The following is a 17,647-nucleotide window of genomic DNA, read 5'->3' on the forward strand; positions in this document are numbered from 1 at the left end:
GAGCAGTCCGTGCCCAGCGTGGCCTCGGCAGGAAGCACCAAGCGGCGCTGCCCGCCCAGACTGCTCTCGTCCCCTTCGCGAACCTCACAGGCTCCTCAGGATCACGCCTGTGGTGTTCAACTTGCTTCTTTCCATCCCCCACTGGTACCGGCCTTTCAAGCATTTTTTCCTGAATACTTTCAGCACTTATCAACTAAAATGGTTATGTGCTTCTCTTACTTACACTGTGGAACTGGAAAGGCTCTCCCTTGCTCCAGGAGGTGGCACAGAGAGACTTGTGTCGCCTGCGCAGCGGTTTTGCTCTGGCAAGGCAGACAGTGCTGGGGAGCACGGCTTTTCCCGCAGAGCACCGGCGGCCCGGCAGCCGCCCCGCCGCGCTCCCATCGCTGCGCCGGGCGCGCACGGCGGGGCGGCCGCGGAGCGCCGGCCCCTCACGCGGGGGAGCGGCCCTCGGGCGCGGCGCGCAGCGGCGGCCGGTAGAGGGCGCAGTCCCGGCGGCACCCGCGCTGAGGCCCCGCCCCGTCCGGGAGCTGAGGGAGGGTGGGGCCGCCCCGACGGGGCGGGGCCAGGCGGGAGCCGCCGGCTCTCATTGGCGGAGGCCGCTGCCGGCCCCGCCCCGCGAGCGGCGCGGGTCCCGCTCCGGGGCCGGTTGCTGCCCGCGCCCCGAGCGCCGGCCCGGTGCCGTCCGTGCGTGCGGCCCCGCCGCCGGGGCACCGCCCGCCCGTCCCGCCCCGCTGTCTGTCGCCGTGCCGGGGACTGGCGGCCGGCACATGGCGCGCTGCGGCGGCGGCGCGGCGCCGAAGGGCCCCGGCCCGGCGGCGGCGGAGCGGCAGCGGCTGAAGGAGGCGCTGGCCGAGCAGCTCCGGCGGGATCTCGACAGGTGAGCGCGGGGCGGCGGCCGGGCCGGGGCGGCGCCGGGCGGGCGGGACAGCGGTAACGGTGCCGTCCCGCAGGCTGCTGGCGGAGGGGACCCACTCCGACGTGACCTTCCGAGTCGGCGGCGAGGAGGTGCGGGTGCACCGGGCGGTGCTGCTGGCGCGGGCGCCGCTGCTCTGCGAGCGTCTGGCGGGGGGACAGCTACAGCTGGAACCCGCGGAGTTACGGGAATTCCTGCGGTGAGTGCGCGGCCGCGGCGGATTGATGGGCTGGCCTCGGCTTCTGCTCGCTTGTGTCCTGCCTCTTCTTTTCCCAGTGCCAGCACCTGTTTTAAAGCTTTTCCCATTCAAGGCAGTACCCTCCCAGCCTTCCTGCAGAGTTTGCAGAGGACTTTTCTGTAACTTCTTCCTTTCCCTCTGCCTTTTGCCCTTCTGCTGACGGCACGTGGCTGTACTCTCCAATTTAGCGTGTTTTTTTATGGTATGTAAAGGACTTGTAATAGAAAAAACTAGCAAAAATCCTTTGAGATTGTCTGTGCCTACAAAAAACCCCTTTTTAGCAAGATTCCCAAATGAAAACAGCAAATAAAATCCACTCTCAGCTCGTATTTGAAAAAGTTATGAATATAGGAATCTAGGAGAACTTCAGCAAGTTGGATGAAAATACATTAAGTTCAGACCACATCTCTCAAGTCCTAGCGAACCATGGGCTAGGCCCAACACAGTGCAGCTTTTGGTGCAAACTGGGATCCCAGAGGGAGGTGTGTGGGCTGGCTGCTCCCCAGGGACTAGTGCAAGGGCCAGCGTGTTTTTGCACTGCCGGCTCTTCTCCTGTTGCCACATATGCAACATCTCTCATGTCTTGCTCCAAACCTTAGGTGAGTTACATGAGGAGTGTTGGCCGGTGCAACCAGACCTTACAATCCTCCTCCTTTTAAGTTCCTCTAATCTGTTTTTCAAAGAACTGCTTTTCTGTAACAAAGCTCTGGTGTTGCCACCTAAAAAAGAGTTGGTGTTAGAGCCAATCAGCACTTACAGGATTGCACCGGGAGCAAAGTGGTAGAAAGAAATCATTCTGGGATTTTGCATGAATTCAGGATGTGCCTAGAAAATGTTGGTACTTGCAGGCTTCTGAGATTGTTGCCAACAGCAATGGGATAGAGTTGCAGTTTTAAAATTCACTGCTTTAAACACAACCCAATTATGAAAGAAAACTTTGAGAGAGCCCAGAGTAGTATCTGAAACATTGAATCCTTGTAGTGGAGCAGGTTGATTACCAGGCATTTGCTGGGTTACTGCCACAGCCTGGTAGGAGTATTAGCAAAACAAGTGTCAAGAAACAAAACAGCATTTGCTTTGTCTTGTATTTTTCCTGATTTCATTGTTACTGTGATATCATTTCTTTCACATTCATCTAAGTGGTGTTACAGAAGAATTTCAGGGAGAAGTATGATAATGAAATTTTTTGTAAAAATCATATTAATTTTTAAACAATTATTCTGAATAATTATTTATAGGCTGTTATATCATGGGTTTGTATTCCTAATGGTAAGCACTAAATATGTTACTGATACTTGCTTTCAGTTTTGTCTGGGTTTGCTGTAAGGCAAGAAATGATGTCTGAAGTTCTGCATGTTCTCCAAAATGCATGGTGTTGGAAGACACCTTTAAACTCAGCTCAACTAATTGTAAACCTTGTGCCTTTTCACAGTTTAGAGTTTAGAATCTTCAGATTAACCTCCCCATATGTTCTAAGCTGTGTATGAAATGTGCTTTACAAGATATTTGCTTTCTCTTAGTTTTCAGTGCTGTTTGATACTTCACCATTTGAGTCCTCTAACCCAGCACATTCTGTGGGGATTCCTGCTTACCCAGAGCACTGAAGTTTGGATTCATTTGGACCAAAGAAAGGACTGCTTGAAAAGAGCCTAATCCATTGTTCAGATTATCAAGTAGTATCAGTGGCTGTTGAATCTCAGTGGTTTCTTATTGTTAAGACACAAATTAATTTGATCTTTGTAAGTGCAAAACAGTGCCTTAAATTAGAGCTTTAGTTTTACTGGAAGCCAGCCTAGTTCCTGGAGCATATAAACTGCCATGATGAGTTGTAGCAGAGACCTGTAGCTGCAGCTGAGCTCCTGAGAGCTTTTTGTCTTCTACAAAAGTTCTGGTTTCTTGTATATATGGAGAAGTAGAATACTAGTAATAGTATTGCCGAGTTCATCAAAGCTATAACAAAATCTCATTCCTTTTCCTGTTTGTATTCAACTTTGCTTTTATTTTCCCAAGTAAAACTTATCTTTCCATGGGGATTTGGGAATTATTTTCTCACGAGCTATATCTGGCCTCCCTCTCAGTGAGGCACACTTCCTGTGGGCCTCTGTCTCTTCATCAGGAGAGATGAAGTGGGCTACGTGTCACTTGTGTGCTGAAGGCTGTGGTAGCTCCTCTTCCTTCTTCTTTTGAGCAGGAGATAGGACAGTTGTGTGAATGAAATGCTTGACTTAGACAATGAAGATGCCCTGCCCTAGCTTTCCAAGTCTACCAAGATTTAAATGCACTACACGAGACTGTTTGCTGCAGTTGGGTTTGGTAGACGTGGGTGCAGTAAAATTCTGGGTATGTAGTGGTTCAGAGGTTTCCTATGTTTGTTTTATTTTTATTAATAAAGTAAATAGATTTGGGTTTCATTTTGGCATTTAATTGTGGTAGCTGTTTAAGTAAAACTTGTACAATATGGTATTTCACACATGTGCAGAAGATACTTTGTTGTTACTCTGGTTATGACATCCTTGTCTCTCAGCTTGAGAGGCTTGGGTTTGACAGAGGGACCATTCCATGGATAAGGGATTGGCTGGATCACACTCAAAGAGTTGTGGCTGCTTAACAAGATGCTCAGCATGAGCCAGCAATGTGCACTCACAGCCCAGAAAGCCAACCCTAGCCTGGGCTGCATCTGAAGCAGCGTGGCCAGCAGGTGGTTGGAGGTGACTCTGCCCCCTCTGCTCCACTCTCCTGAGACTCCAGGTGCTCATCCAGCCCTGGGGCCCCCAGCATAAGAAACACCTGTTGGAATGAGTCAAGAGAGGGGCAACAAAGCTGGTCAGAGGGCTGGAGCACCTCTCCCATGAAGACAGGTTGAGAGAATTGGAGTTCATCAGCCTGGAAAAGAGAGCGCTCTGGGTATCTTGTGATGATACACCTCTCTCTGACTTAAAGAAGAGATTTATAACTTTACAGAATTGTTGTCTTCTGCTCTTTAGATAACCAAACTAGGATGACACATTGAATGATGCCTACTCAAGTGGTTTGGAAAGTTTTTAAAAACTATTCCTAATACAATTCTGCAGTAAGGGTCCTGGATTCTTAAAGCAACTGCTTTGAAGAGATGGTTTTACATTATCACTAAACCATCTGAGCTCCATGCCAGATTTCCCTAACTTTTATTATGCAGAAAGGCACAATTCAGTACTCTGGAGGAGACAGTCTAGAAAACTTCACTCTGCTTTAGAAATGAGCCTGTGAAATACAGGGCACTGCCAAGAAAAGTTTTTTATAGCAGGTTATAGAAAACTGCAGAATCTTACATTCTGGAAACATCTAATGGGATTTACTGAGACAAAAGGAAATTTCTAAAAGATATGCCAAAATCATTTTGCTGTCTGTGAAGCAAAATGATGGATGTGTCCCATGAGTCTTTCAGAGTAGTAAATTTACAGTCTGTATTCAGCGGAACTTAATATTAAAATAACCTGCTGATTTTCTGGAAGTAATAAATGCAGGAATGTGACTCGATTTTAAAGGTTAATTGAAAGAATCAATGTTTCTTGACTTTTTGCAGGAAAAAACTTAAAATTAACTTTTTCAGATCCAGAAACCAGTTACTTAGTTCTGGTTTAAAATGCCACTTCATTTGTTTTATTTACTGAGTCCCTAGTTGTATTAAGGATGCCATTTTTATTGACTGAAGCCTGGTGATAACAAAATTAATTGCATTCTTGAGGTTTCTTGTGTAGATTCTCTGAAATTACCCTGAGCATTCCCAGGAGATTGTTGCTTCATTGCCTAGCTTATGAGATTCCCTATGGATGTTTTTCAGTTACTGCAGAAATTAAGAATATTAAAATAATTCATTTATGGTAAAACACTTTATCTGTTGCTGCTAGTTTTCTTTCTCCCTCAAAGTCAATTTGTACTGTCTACATGTTAAATATGCAAAAGCTATGTAGCAACAGAAAGGGGAATAAGAAAAGTTCCACTGCAAATTTAGCCTAACGTGTTCAATGGCAATTTTTTTTTTCAACAAACTCTTCCTGCAGTTTTTATATTCAGTATGTGACCAGTGGACTTGAGTAATTGTGGTATTAGCTAACATCTGGTGAAGATGGAGGGATAAAGTGTGAATTATTGAATTTTTTTTTCCATTGTCTGTGTGACTTTAAGTGACCGTTCTTGGAAGGTCTAGTGTGGACAAAAAACTTGAAGATAAAACTTCAGAATACTTCTGTAAATTTTTCAAAATTTTCTGGAAATTTTGAATTCTCTAACTGGGTTTCTACTCTGAATTTCTATTTGTGATTCCTACTGCTTTAGAGCTGTAAAACACAGATGTTACCTACTGTGCAGCACAGTGAATGGGGAAAAATGTGTGGAACTTGTGGTCTTGAATTTTCTAAAGAATTGCAAAGTCTCCCTGCTCCATCAAACAATTTTTGCTCATATTCTTGGTAATACGGCATGGTTTGACTTGTCTTTCCCTCATGCTATTATTATGGTAGGTTGGAAAGCACTTTAAATATCAAAAGCAATAGATGGTCAGCTCATAGGTTAGGAGTTCTGAAAGCACACACGTACACAACAACCTTAAAATCACATGTGAAAAGGATCCACTGATCTTACTCTTTCCATGTGAAATCTTATTGTTCCTGTCGCATCCTTTCCTCGTGCTTGCTTTCCAAATTTAACAAAATATTAACATTAACCTTCTAATTCTATATATTCATGTTTCTTCTTCTTCTCTCCTGATGGGGACCTGTATTACATAGACAAAAAAAAAAATTCTACCTATCTCAAGAAGACTCAAGAAGGAAGATGGTTTCTTTTTATGTTTTCTCTGCCCCATCAGAGTACAGTGTTCAAATAACACAAATTACTGTTCTCTGGGTATTGACAAAAAGCCTGTCTGCCGTGGAGTGAGTGACTAAAGCAGATCTCTGAATAGTTCTGCTACATCCAAAGGAACTGTAGCTCTTCTGTTAAACTTTGTTAACTTCATCTAGATGGTATGAAACCAAGGATCAAACATGTTGTCTGTGCTGGAGTGCAGTGTGTTTCTAAAAATGTGAGATTTTTGCAGTCACAGACTGCAGGCTTTGTTAGCCTTTCCAGATCCTGAGCCAAAAATAAGCTGGTGAAACAGATGGGAAAGTGGGAAGCTGGAATTACTAGATAGGCAAAGTGAAAGTTCTTGGGTAATCTTAACTGCACATTTTTGGGCTTTAAGAGCTTCCTTTGAAATTAAAATTTATTTCTCCAATTCATTTATATCTCTATACAATTTTTATGATTTTCTACTGTAATCTTGATGTTAGAAGGTTTTGATATTTTGTGGTACTTGTTTATGCTTTTCAAGCATTTGCAGAAATAAGTTTTCCAGAGATACATTTTTTAAAAGGTTGGGTTTTTTAAGCACCAGAGAGTCCAACACTTTGTTTTCTGGTCATAAATTTTGCTAGATAAAACTAAGTAATTTTTTTGTTTTCTTTAATTGAAAAATGAGAGTAAAAATTAGTGTTATATTCTAGGATTCTGTATTCATCTAATATAAATCTTAAAGAAATTGAGGAGCTGTTTATGAGGAAAATACAAGAAAGCAACAATCCTACTCTTCAGATTGCTCAAAAAAATGTACATTGTCTTGGACAAAGTAAAAGAACACCAGTTGACCAGAATACTCCAAGTGGAGCTGTGCAGAAAGGAATTGTTTGTTGGCCTGGTATTGAGGAAGAAATTCCAGAAGCAGTCATTGATACAGAAAGCAACAAAGCCGCTGGAGGTAAGTTTGGAATTACACTTTTTTTCTCTTTTTGTCTTTTAAATAATTGTTCAAATATTCCTATAGTTGTGAAAATGCAGGCAAAATTAAAACTATTGTTACAGCACAGCTGTCATGGATATTCTTTTCTATGGCCCACCTCATGATCTCACACTTAGAAGAAATGAATTGCTGCAGAAGTTAGGCAGGCACAGTTCCCAGCCAGTGTGTGGTGTAATAAATCTGGAGTTGCCAGGTATTAGGTGTGGCCATCACCATGTCCTGTCTTTTCCCTGGAATACAGTGAGCTCCACTCTTCACCATGTAGGACTTCCACACAGCAGAGTATCTCCCTTGTTTTCCCTTCCTAGGGAATTGCACTGGTTCCACTGTTGTTTTAGGAGGGTTCTGGAACCTTTCAGAATCTTCCATACTACAGCTCTGAATGAAATCATTCAAGTGTTGAACTGCATCTTCCCCAGAGGTGCTGGCTGCTGCAGCTGTGTCAGTGACACGGGCTCAAGCAGCACATCTGTTCAGGTGGGACCCGTGGCACTGCATGCCCCCAGACTTCCTCAGGGGCTGCTCTTCTTCAGAGCAGAAAAGAATGAACTGGGAAAGAGTAACTGTAGCACTTCTTCTGTAGATACCAAATAGGGAGCATTGGTCAAGTTTCTGGTAAGTGAAAATAAGAAGTAAAAGGCAATGTTTGGAAACCTTTTCAAGGAAAACCCTAGCTTGAATATGTAATAATAAAAAAAATAATTATGCCAGATTATTTTCAAATATTTTGTCTGTGCACTGTCAATAGTCTCTTGTACACCTGACAAAGTGAAAACAGCTTTTTCCCCTATATGCAGGTCATTCCAAAGTAGAAACCGCATCTGTGTTAGGAGAAGAGTTATTGATGCTCTACAAGAAGTGCTGTTGTACAGATATTAATATTTGCGTAGAAGGCAAACATTTTCAAGCTCACAGGTACATAAGTATTTACAGTAAAAAGTTTTTCAATCAATAACATCTGGTATAAAATGCTGCTGTTACTGTTATCTGTAGGAAGTTATTGCTGGTGCTGGTCTCTAGCTGTGAACTGTTACAGTTTTTAGGACTTATGTGTGGAGTGGCTGTACTTTGATACTAATAGATATAATTCATCATCCACAGCAACTATTTTGAAAAAAACTGTGCTTTTAGCACTTCTAAGATTGCCACTGTAATCTCATATATTGAGTATATACTCATGGAAATACTTGGAGACTTTTTTCCTCTATATATATATGTATGAATATAAAATAATTTTAAAATCTGTGATCTGTAAAGAAAGCAAAAATCTACTAATAAACTATTCAGCTATTAATGCTGAATAAACCTTCCATATAGGCAGAACATTTCTGGAGTAGTAATTTTTGTTTCAGCTCTGCAAAATCTGTGCATACACAATCTGGTTTTACTTTCATTACTTCAGTTTTGTAGATGTAAAGATTGTCAGGAGCCTTTCCTAGATCAAAAGTCCAAGACCGTTTAAGAACTTTGGCTTATTGTACTCCTGTGGCTTGGGAAAGCAAATTAAAGTGTCAGCACCATTCCTTGTACCTTTGATTTAAGTCTGTTTGCATTTGAGATAGCAAACTAGAAAGCCTGTATTTTGTTCCCTTTGAGTATATTAAGTAACTTAGAGAGGGACTATAAAAACCCTCCATTACTTCCAGTACTTTCTCAACACAAAACTGGGGTGGAGGGAGAATGACAGTTTGTTACTGACATTACAATATCTTTAGAGGAGGCATATTATAATTATGTGGTATTTGGATATATGCTACATTTTCAGAATTAAATGTAGTAAGGAATGTTTGTTTCTTCTGGTCTACATTATATGTTGTCAGATACATAAGTTTGAGAAACAAATGCTTTACTGCAGGAAAAATAGTGCAACAAAGAGCTTCTATCAGCAGAGCTTCTTTAATTTAGGCCACTTGCTGCCCAAGGCTATGCATCTAGTTTAACTAGCATCAAAAGATACGGCAGTAAATCATAGAGAAAACAAGGATGTTCTGAAACAGGCGCAGGACTTGAGCTCGTTTTAGTCCTGGGTCATGTGAACAGTAGGAGCCAATATGGGCAATGGAACTTTGAGTATCATTGTGGTGAAAGAACCAGAATGCTTTACTTACTGTAAGGGTTTTTTTTTGTTAAGTTCTCAAACACGAGACAGGCTAGGCCCCCAGTCTCCCACTTGTGTCAGTATTCCTTACTTTCTCATGAAGTCCTGTGGACTTCCAATAGACTTTAGTGTTGCTGGCTTTGGTCTTCCTAGTGTTGCATTTTTACAGAACTCTGCATGAAGCAAATCAGATTTGGTTGGTACTAAAACTGGCACTAAACCCATCTCTGTAGGAAAGCACAGATAAATTTATTTCAAAATAATTTGGTATCTCCATGTATTTTATAAATATATGCTGATAAAATTTACATTTAGGTACTGCATATTCTGCTGTGTACCTGTCTTACTTAAAATTAGTCTCTGAAATACCCACTCTAACTATGCGCTTGAACTTGACTGATCACTGTTCATTACTAAAATTTATTTGGAATGGAATAAAAAACTGGAGATAAGTGTATTCCATATCTCTATGATATTGTGTTATTGTATCTTATAAACAAAATATGGTGTGTGTACCCCGAATTTCATACACTTCAGGTTAGGATGTAATATTAATTTACGTGTGGACATATTTCACTAAGATAGGAAACGTTCAGTAAAAGCTTTGTTGTTGTTATTTTTGCTGGATGAATCACAGGAGGAATGTGCGAGAAGGTTCTAATTTAAAGTATTGAGACTTCTGAAGCAGGAGGAGGGAGGAGAGATGACAGAATACAGAATATAAAATGACTAAAAGAGATCATAAATAGCATTCTTCATGCTTCTTCCTACACAAAATGAGAGTGCTCAGAAACATTTTAAGAGACAAATACATGTAACAGAAAGGATTCTCAAGCCTGGTATAATGTTTTGCTTTTTCTGCCACAGGAAATACACGACATAAGCTAATTTTAGAAATAATAGGAAGCTTAGAAAGTGTCATGAAAAATTCTATATATGAGAATATTATCTGTGGCTGTAGTAAGCCAGACAAGACACATAAAGGCTAATGCTATAACTGGTGTGGATCTGGAAAACTGAAATCACAAAGCAGTTTTCATCCACTATCTTGTCTTCCTCTCTGCCACTGTACTTCCACCTTAAGAGTCCTGTTGCAAAGGTCTTCTTACCTGATATTTTGAAGACTGATACTGGTAGAGATACTGAGCTACACAGACTGCAGCTCTGGGGTTTCTTTATTCTCTTTTATGGATGGATGTAGTAGTAAACTGAATTAGTTATGGCCAGTTCTATGCCTTTTAAATATAGAAGGGCAGTAAGTGTAAACAGAAGTAGCTGATAGCTCTTGTTGCAAAAATAGATCATATTGTCCCAGAATGTGTTAATACCAAGTTTTGTTTGACTTGTGGTGAGTAGCAAATTCTGAATACAAGACATTACATACTTAGAATTTTGATAAATGCACATTTTGTAATATAGGAAGAATTTAAGATGTTCAGGATATAATTATTTATAATGGGGCTGTATAAAATATTTATTTACTTTATTTAATAACTGTTATTTAGTCTTATTTGGTAAATAAAACAGGAGAAATAAATGTGAAATTTTATATAAAAGGAAGATGCTTGTGGTAATAGATTTCCTCTGTGTGAATCTCAAAGTCATACTAAAAACAAGCTTTAACTGAAAAATTTATAGAGTATTGTTTGGTTTTTTTCTGTAGCATATTTTGAAATTCCAAACATACTGGGAGAAAAGGCATGCAGTACACAGCTGACACCTTAATGCATACAGGGCAAAGATTTAAGTCAATGTTATCAAAGAGTCTCATCATGAATATTTGTATGTAGTGGAATAATGTTTACTTTTTCTCTCTCAGGGCCATTTTATGTGCCAGATCTAGTTACTTTGCTGCCATGCTGAGTGGAAGTTGGGCTGAGAGCTCTCAAGAGCACATCACTCTTCAAGGGTAAGTGTCATCTCTGCAAGTCGTGTGGGAGCAAAGGTAGGCAATTTACAATTGCTGCAAATATGTAACAACTGTGCTGTGTACAGAGAGCTGAAGATTAATATGCCTTGACACTTTTCTCCAGCCTGATACATTTCCTGAGTACTGTTTTGACTTCAGGATGAAACTCTGTGTGTAATGTATTTGTTAATATTGCCAGATGATTCAAAAAAGTCTTTTTCATTAACAAAAGGGCGCTAATCCTTTTGTGTAGAGTATGTTTTAATATTCACAATATACTTGAGAATTCTTTCACTTCTTGTTGTACATGTCATGAAAAATACTGTGTCTGAACAATGTAAATATACTTATTGTACAAATAAGTATGAAAATTGCAATATAAATATAAATAACATTTCCTAAATAGTGTTTAATTATGATATTTCAGCAGCATATACTAAAGCAATTTTATCTAGTGGGCTTGTTCACCATGGCTTTCTGCGTGAGAATAATGGAGCTGTCACTGTAGGATGAATACTTAAGACTTCATAGATTAGCTGGGGACTGCCAGGTTAGTTCTTTTCAGTATCAGAAAACTCTATTGAAATAAATTCAATTTCCTTTAAAAGCAAAGGAGTACTGATCCATGTACGTGTTAGCTTTTATTTCAGTCATGATGTTGGCCAATTCAATTTCCTCCAGAAAGAACTGTGTACCTGCAAAATGTAACTGCTTTGTGTTAATACAAAATATCTTGGCCAAGTGATACTTTTTTAAATGGTCATTTTAGTTTCCTGTTAGTGTAATAATGCTGCTGCCAAATCAGAAACGTTATCTGTTGATTTGGTTATAACTTCCAAACCCTTATAAAACAATATATTTGCAATTTAATTTATTCCATAGTTTTTATGGTGTTTTAGAGGCTGATAGTCACCAATTACTCTGGTGTTTACACTTCTCCCTCTGTAATTGATTTCTCTGTGGTTAACAAATTTCATCCTTATTTTTCAGTAGAGGCACTCTCCTGAGAAGTACTGAATCCTTATATGAGACTATTCTCATGCCAGTGTCTCATAATTTCTGTTATTATGAGTCATATGCATAATTTTACCTTTTCCAGTTCACTTTTCTGCTTAGTGCTGGTTTCTGTGCTGTTTTCTACACTTATAAATGAAGTACATATGGCTTACTCTGAAATAATGAAAAGTCTACTTAAGGTAACAGCTGTCAAGACTGTGGGGAAACTCCTCCTCGCTGACTTTCTGGCTGTTGTGTGTGCTGCTATACAGGGAGACAGCTGTGCTGATTTTGCTTCTTTGCATATTGCTGGGTTTTTTCCTTTTGCTTTTAGTCATCGATGTCAATTGCTTAAACATGTCTGACGTTTTAAAGGGTCTTAGCTCTGCATGAATATTCCATTTATACTCATGCACACAGGACTTGTGGGTCCTGAAGACTGCAGACAAAAATGTATGTACACAAATGCAAGAAAGTGTTGTTCAGATCAGGTTCACCACTGAGGCTTTCTGTGCCTTTCTGCATTGAGATGCTGGAACTGTGAAAGGATGCAAGCACTGCTGTGTAGGCCTGCCAGCTTTCTTAATCTGAATAAAGACTAAATATTCTGAGTAATATTTCTACTTAGCATTGTAACAAAGCTTCTAAATATCTATTTTTGTGTTGTACAAAAAAAATATATCATAAAGACTTGGAATAATTATATAAAACAATTTTAAAATATATAGTTACTTAATAGCTGACCTATTGCTGGTAATGAGCTTGGCAATGATGAAAAAATCCTTCTATATTATCAGTGTAAATATCGTTATTAGTAAGTCTGCTTATTACTTATTTTTAAAGATCTAAAGTGTTAGAAAGTCCATCAAATCCATTGAGTATCTAAATTGACCCCAAATGTAGTCTATTTAGATACTTCTGCATTAGAAATTTTTATTGTTTTAATTTTATCAGATCTTTTGCCTTCCATTCACAGAGCAGCTGGATGATGTATCAGCTTTTTTACCAACTTCCTTTGGCTAAGAAATGTGATGCATTTTATTATGGGCATGTCTTTATGTGTATTTTTTCATTCTTTTTTGCAGTATAAGCCATGCAGAAATGAATGTTGTCTTGCATTTTATATATGGAGCTATTCTGGACTTCCCAGATGAAGTTGATGCTGGGTATATATCAATTTTTTTTTTCATTTTAGTTTGTGCTCGTTTGTTTGCTCTGTATTTTCGCAGTTAAAAGTCAAAAAGAAGACTCAAAAAAAAAAAAAAGAGCTGTTGAAGAAATCGTATCTATTTGACAGCTACTGGAAAAGGTGTGCCAGCTGGTTTTGGAATACCCTATGAGGAGAGTGAAAAAACAGATGATGTTTTATACCAAAATAAATCCCAATTGGCCTGTATCTTCCTTTTAGTTTTCAGACTAATAAATACAGTATGTGATAGTATGTAACAGTTCATATTTTTAGTTTATTTTTGAATAATCACTGAAGGTGATGAAAAGGCGAAATAGTTAGTCGTAGATCCATGAAAGAGGATATATAGGAACCAAATGTAAATGTTGGCATTTTGTTCTGGGATAGTTTTTAATCACAGTTTTAAACATAATCCTGTATTAGTGAAGTAAATTCTGAAATTTGTGAATTATTCTCTGAAACCTTTTATATATTAGGTTATGCCGCTTAAAATGCTACCATTTCAAAAAAATATGGAATAGTTTATAATATGTTCCAATACTGATGTTTAGCTAATTAATTGAGATATAAAATTAAATTATGACATTGATTATTATATAAAATAATTAATAGTTTGCTCACTCTGCTTTTTAAGAATGTCATCAATAACATTTTATGTAACTTTGGGAAAAACCCTACAAAATTCCAGAACTCTGCTGGCACAAATACGTTTTTCATTTGCTATCCTTAAAATAGAGAAACTGAGAGTCTTCCAAACAGTTCTCAGCTAGAGGCTGTTTTTATACAGGCTGAACTCAATAGCTGGAGATTATTATTAGATCCATATACGTTTCTGCTTTGAAGATTTTTCTTTGGCAGGTATCACACTTGGTTATCAGTCTCTTTCTGCAGTTAGTTCTGACTGAACCAAGAGGTAAAGGTAGCATGTAAATTGTCCTGTAAGGAAAATGCACATATCACAAGGATTTTTTTATTCCTGTCACTATTGCTTTCTCTTCAGTCACATGTTGGGCATTGCAGACATGTATGGGCTGGATGGACTAAAAGAAGTAGCTATCTACATTTTGAAAAGAGATTACTGCAATTTCTTCCAAAAGGTATGTCACTTCTCATGCTACTTGGTGAGCTACAGAGCCTGAGAATTTCAAATCTGTTACTTAACACCAAATCACAGTGACAATATATGTAGGAACTCTGTGATCAAGGTGTTAGCTGAAGTCCCCAGTCCCTGTTCTCAGGTGTGAATCTGGAATAGATGGTGGGAGTAAGACTTGTGATATCATCAGCTATTTATAGACACTTGGAAACCCCAGCTGATTAAAAGCAGTATTCTACATTATTAATTCAATGTATTAAATTACACTCAGTATAGTTTAATATGTGCTATTGTAAATGTAACTCTTCTTGGTGGGCATGTGGAAATGCTCTATATTTGTATATCTTGTTTCATGGGCATATATTTAGAAAAAAAATTATCTGTTCAATTAAAATTGGTTTAAAATCAAACATCTGCTTAGAATTGAGCATTTCCATGCATTAGGCTCATGAGGCTGAATCCTGCTTTACTGACATGTGGAAATAGATGACTGCATAAAGGCAAAAAATCTTAAATACCATGGCAGTTGACATTCCTTATGAATCTTTGAACAGAAGATTTTGTATTTTTGTATAGTTTCTGTAAATCAAATGTACAATAATTGTGATAATTTTCTCACAACTCTAGCCTGTTCCTGGCAAACAGCAACCTGTACTAGAGTGCATGGCTATTGCCCATTCACTGGGAGTGGAAAACCTATATGCTGCTTGCATGAAGTAAGTAAAATAAAATAAAATAGTTTTTATCTGCTTTTTGTTGAAATTATTTTATCTTGTAAGATGGGTTTATTTTGGCATATGTAACATTTACATTTTAAACGTTTTTTCTTCACAATACTTTAGAGGTATCACTTATGCTAACAAGTGAAGATAGAATATTTTTCATCTTCCTTACCTAAGAATGGCTCTCTTTTCAACAGATGGGTAGGAAAACATTTTGCAAGATGTTTTTCAGAGAAAAGCTTTGCCAATTTACCTACTGAACTTCAGAACAATTGTCTTGTTATGTTGATTAACTCTTTGGTAAGTAGTGTGCTTTGTAGAAAAATAGAGCAAAGTAAATTTTTTCCTTATTTATCTGTACAATGTAATTTAAGAGATAATAAATACAGTTTCTTAAATCTATAGTACATTTATACTATGTAAAAGTTAGAATAACAATTTTAGAAACTTTTTTGATATGAAATGTCATTGTTATGCTTCATGACACACAGTCTAGTAATTATCACATCCAATTCCACCATAATAATAGAAAATATGTTTATGAAACACAACTGTGACATCATAATGTAACATTACGGAAGTGTTCAAGGCCAGATTGGATGGGGCTCTGAAAAACCTGGTCTAGTGGAAAGTGTCCCTGCCTGCAGCAGGGAGGCTGGGATTAGAGGATCTCTAAGGACTCTTTCAACCCAGGCCATCCTATCATTCTCTGATTATGTATTTGGATAGTGAGAAACAGGAAATCACTGTATCAATTTCTGTGTTACATGGTGGCATACCTCATTTTTGACTGCCTTTTCATCTTTACCTGTATTCCAATTTGGAAAACATTGACTTCTTTCTTTTTCAGACCTCAGGTGGTCACTGGCTATCAGGGATCACAAGCTATTTGTTTACAGGCAGGCTGACTTTACAAAAATAAAGTAGCAGTATAGTAACCATATCTTTTACTTCTCAGATAACAGTACTACACTGGTCCCCCCTAAAGCTCAGCTTTCATTTTTTGTAGCACTTATTTACATTGTTCCAATTTAGACCTGCCTAAGTTTAAGTATTTTCTAATTGTATTTCTGTATTAAACTATGCTTAGAACTGATTTAAGGTAACTGATTTGAACTAGACCTGTTAACAGAAATTTGGTCAAGTACTCAGCCTGTAAATACACTGGCTTGTAACAGATATATGAGAAGTATATAGAAATAAAGGTAAATCTGTAGAGCTGCTGCGAAACATGACTATGTATGTAACTGAAATGTGGATTGTCACAGACAAAATGTCATCTAATTAACTCAGGTAACATTCACAGCATGATTTTGGTTCTATCACACAAGCAACAACTAAATATGTGACATCTCATATATCTCATGCTGAAATCCTTGTCCACGTATCTGTGTTACCAAACTAAATGGCTCCGGTGTGGCTGTGCGCTGTCAAACACAGCCCTGGTTCAAGAGTTGCACTCTTGAATGGTTCTGGCCAAGAACTACCTCTGCTGAAAGGACTGTGAAGCCTTCTTGGGACTGGTTTTTTCAGGACTTCTGTGATGAAGTACTTAAAGTGCAGAGGCCAGCATGTCAGCTAGGAGTAGCAGTTGCAACTGCATATTCAGGTGAAAGCCTGAAAAATGACAGATTTCAGAGCTTTGTGCCTTTAGGTTGGATATTAGGTAAAGATTCTTCCCCCAGAGAGTGGTTGGGCACTGGAACAGGCTCCCCAGGACAGGTGGTCGCAGCACCAGCCTGGCAGAGCTCAAGAAGTGTTTGGACAAAGCTATTAGGCATAGGATGTAACTCTTGGGGTGGTGCTGTGCAGGGCCAGGAGTTGGACAAATGATCTGTGAGGGTATCCTTCCAGCTCCGCTGTGATTCTGCAATCAAGAGAAACTTGAGAATATCCACAGTTATAAAACCTGAACAGTTCTACCACAATGCATGAACCTAACAGAACAAAAATGACAGCTGTAATACCTCAAGCATATGCCTAGTATCTCAAGATCCTGGGTGCTCTGTCACTGTATTATATCAGCATACTGAGCTGTTGCTAGAATATACATAGAGCAATGTGTTTCATACATAGTATAAAATTTGAGAAGTTTTAAATAACATTTTCATATACAGATCAGTTCATTCTGATCTACAGCTGTTCATAGTTAAACCACCACCCACCTCCAAACTAACTCGGGTGTGTACTGCAGCTATAAGCACATGTAGACACAGTTCTAGGTTCTTCTCTAGGCCCTTGTGCAACATTATTAGGACAGTTGAAAGGTAAATGTTCAGGCCCTCCTTCCTCTCTGCTTATTCTAGTTAATGAAGATGCTGTGGTACAGTTTGTGTGGGAATACATGTGCTGCCTTGCCAGCATTTGCAGAACAGCCATGGCACTGTGGTACTTGGTACCACACCCTTTGTGTACCCAGCTTCGCTGAAAGGTTTTTTGCAGCTTGGATGAAGTGGGTTTTAGTTCCCCTATTAATGATTTAAAATTTGTGTTGGTGTGTCTTTGCAAGATTCACTGGTATTTTATGGACTGAAGTCTTGAAAGCATCTAGAGTTACAAAATTAAATGATAAAGCAGAAGCCTCTTCTGCCCAGAGAATGGTTCTGATGAGCATTCATTTCAGCATTTAAGACACCTATTCCAAAAACTTGTGGAATTCCCAGGC

At 39.2% G+C, this 17,647-nt stretch overlaps 2 protein-coding genes across 3 annotated transcripts in view; one reads left to right on the forward strand and one right to left on the reverse strand.

The window, feature by feature from the left end:
* The window catches only part of TGFBR3 (transforming growth factor beta receptor 3), a 226,716-nt gene that overhangs the window by 184,811 nt on the left and 24,258 nt on the right, over positions 1-17,647 (reverse strand). The window contains exon 1 of one of the 2 annotated variants that reach the window (XM_077785442.1): positions 224-347. The exons of the other annotated variant lie outside the window; for it this stretch is intronic. The gene's annotated coding sequence lies outside the window, so the exon portion shown is untranslated. Of the gene's footprint in view, positions 1-223; positions 348-17,647 lie in introns of those variants that run through there. 2 annotated transcript variants of the gene reach the window in all.
* Positions 771-17,647, forward strand: part of BTBD8 (BTB domain containing 8) — a 33,696-nt gene continuing 16,819 nt past the window's right edge. The window contains exons 1-9 of the mRNA XM_021526283.3: positions 771-880; positions 954-1,115; positions 6,680-6,930; positions 7,770-7,887; positions 10,890-10,979; positions 13,061-13,141; positions 14,165-14,261; positions 14,888-14,976; positions 15,180-15,282. Of these exons, the coding sequence (XP_021381958.3) occupies positions 771-880; positions 954-1,115; positions 6,680-6,930; positions 7,770-7,887; positions 10,890-10,979; positions 13,061-13,141; positions 14,165-14,261; positions 14,888-14,976; positions 15,180-15,282 (1,101 nt within the window). The remainder of the gene's footprint in view (positions 881-953; positions 1,116-6,679; positions 6,931-7,769; positions 7,888-10,889; positions 10,980-13,060; positions 13,142-14,164; positions 14,262-14,887; positions 14,977-15,179; positions 15,283-17,647) is intronic.

The sequence above is a fragment of the Lonchura striata genome, chromosome 9, assembly GCF_046129695.1.
Source record: "Lonchura striata isolate bLonStr1 chromosome 9, bLonStr1.mat, whole genome shotgun sequence".
NCBI lineage: Eukaryota > Metazoa > Chordata > Aves > Passeriformes > Estrildidae > Lonchura > Lonchura striata.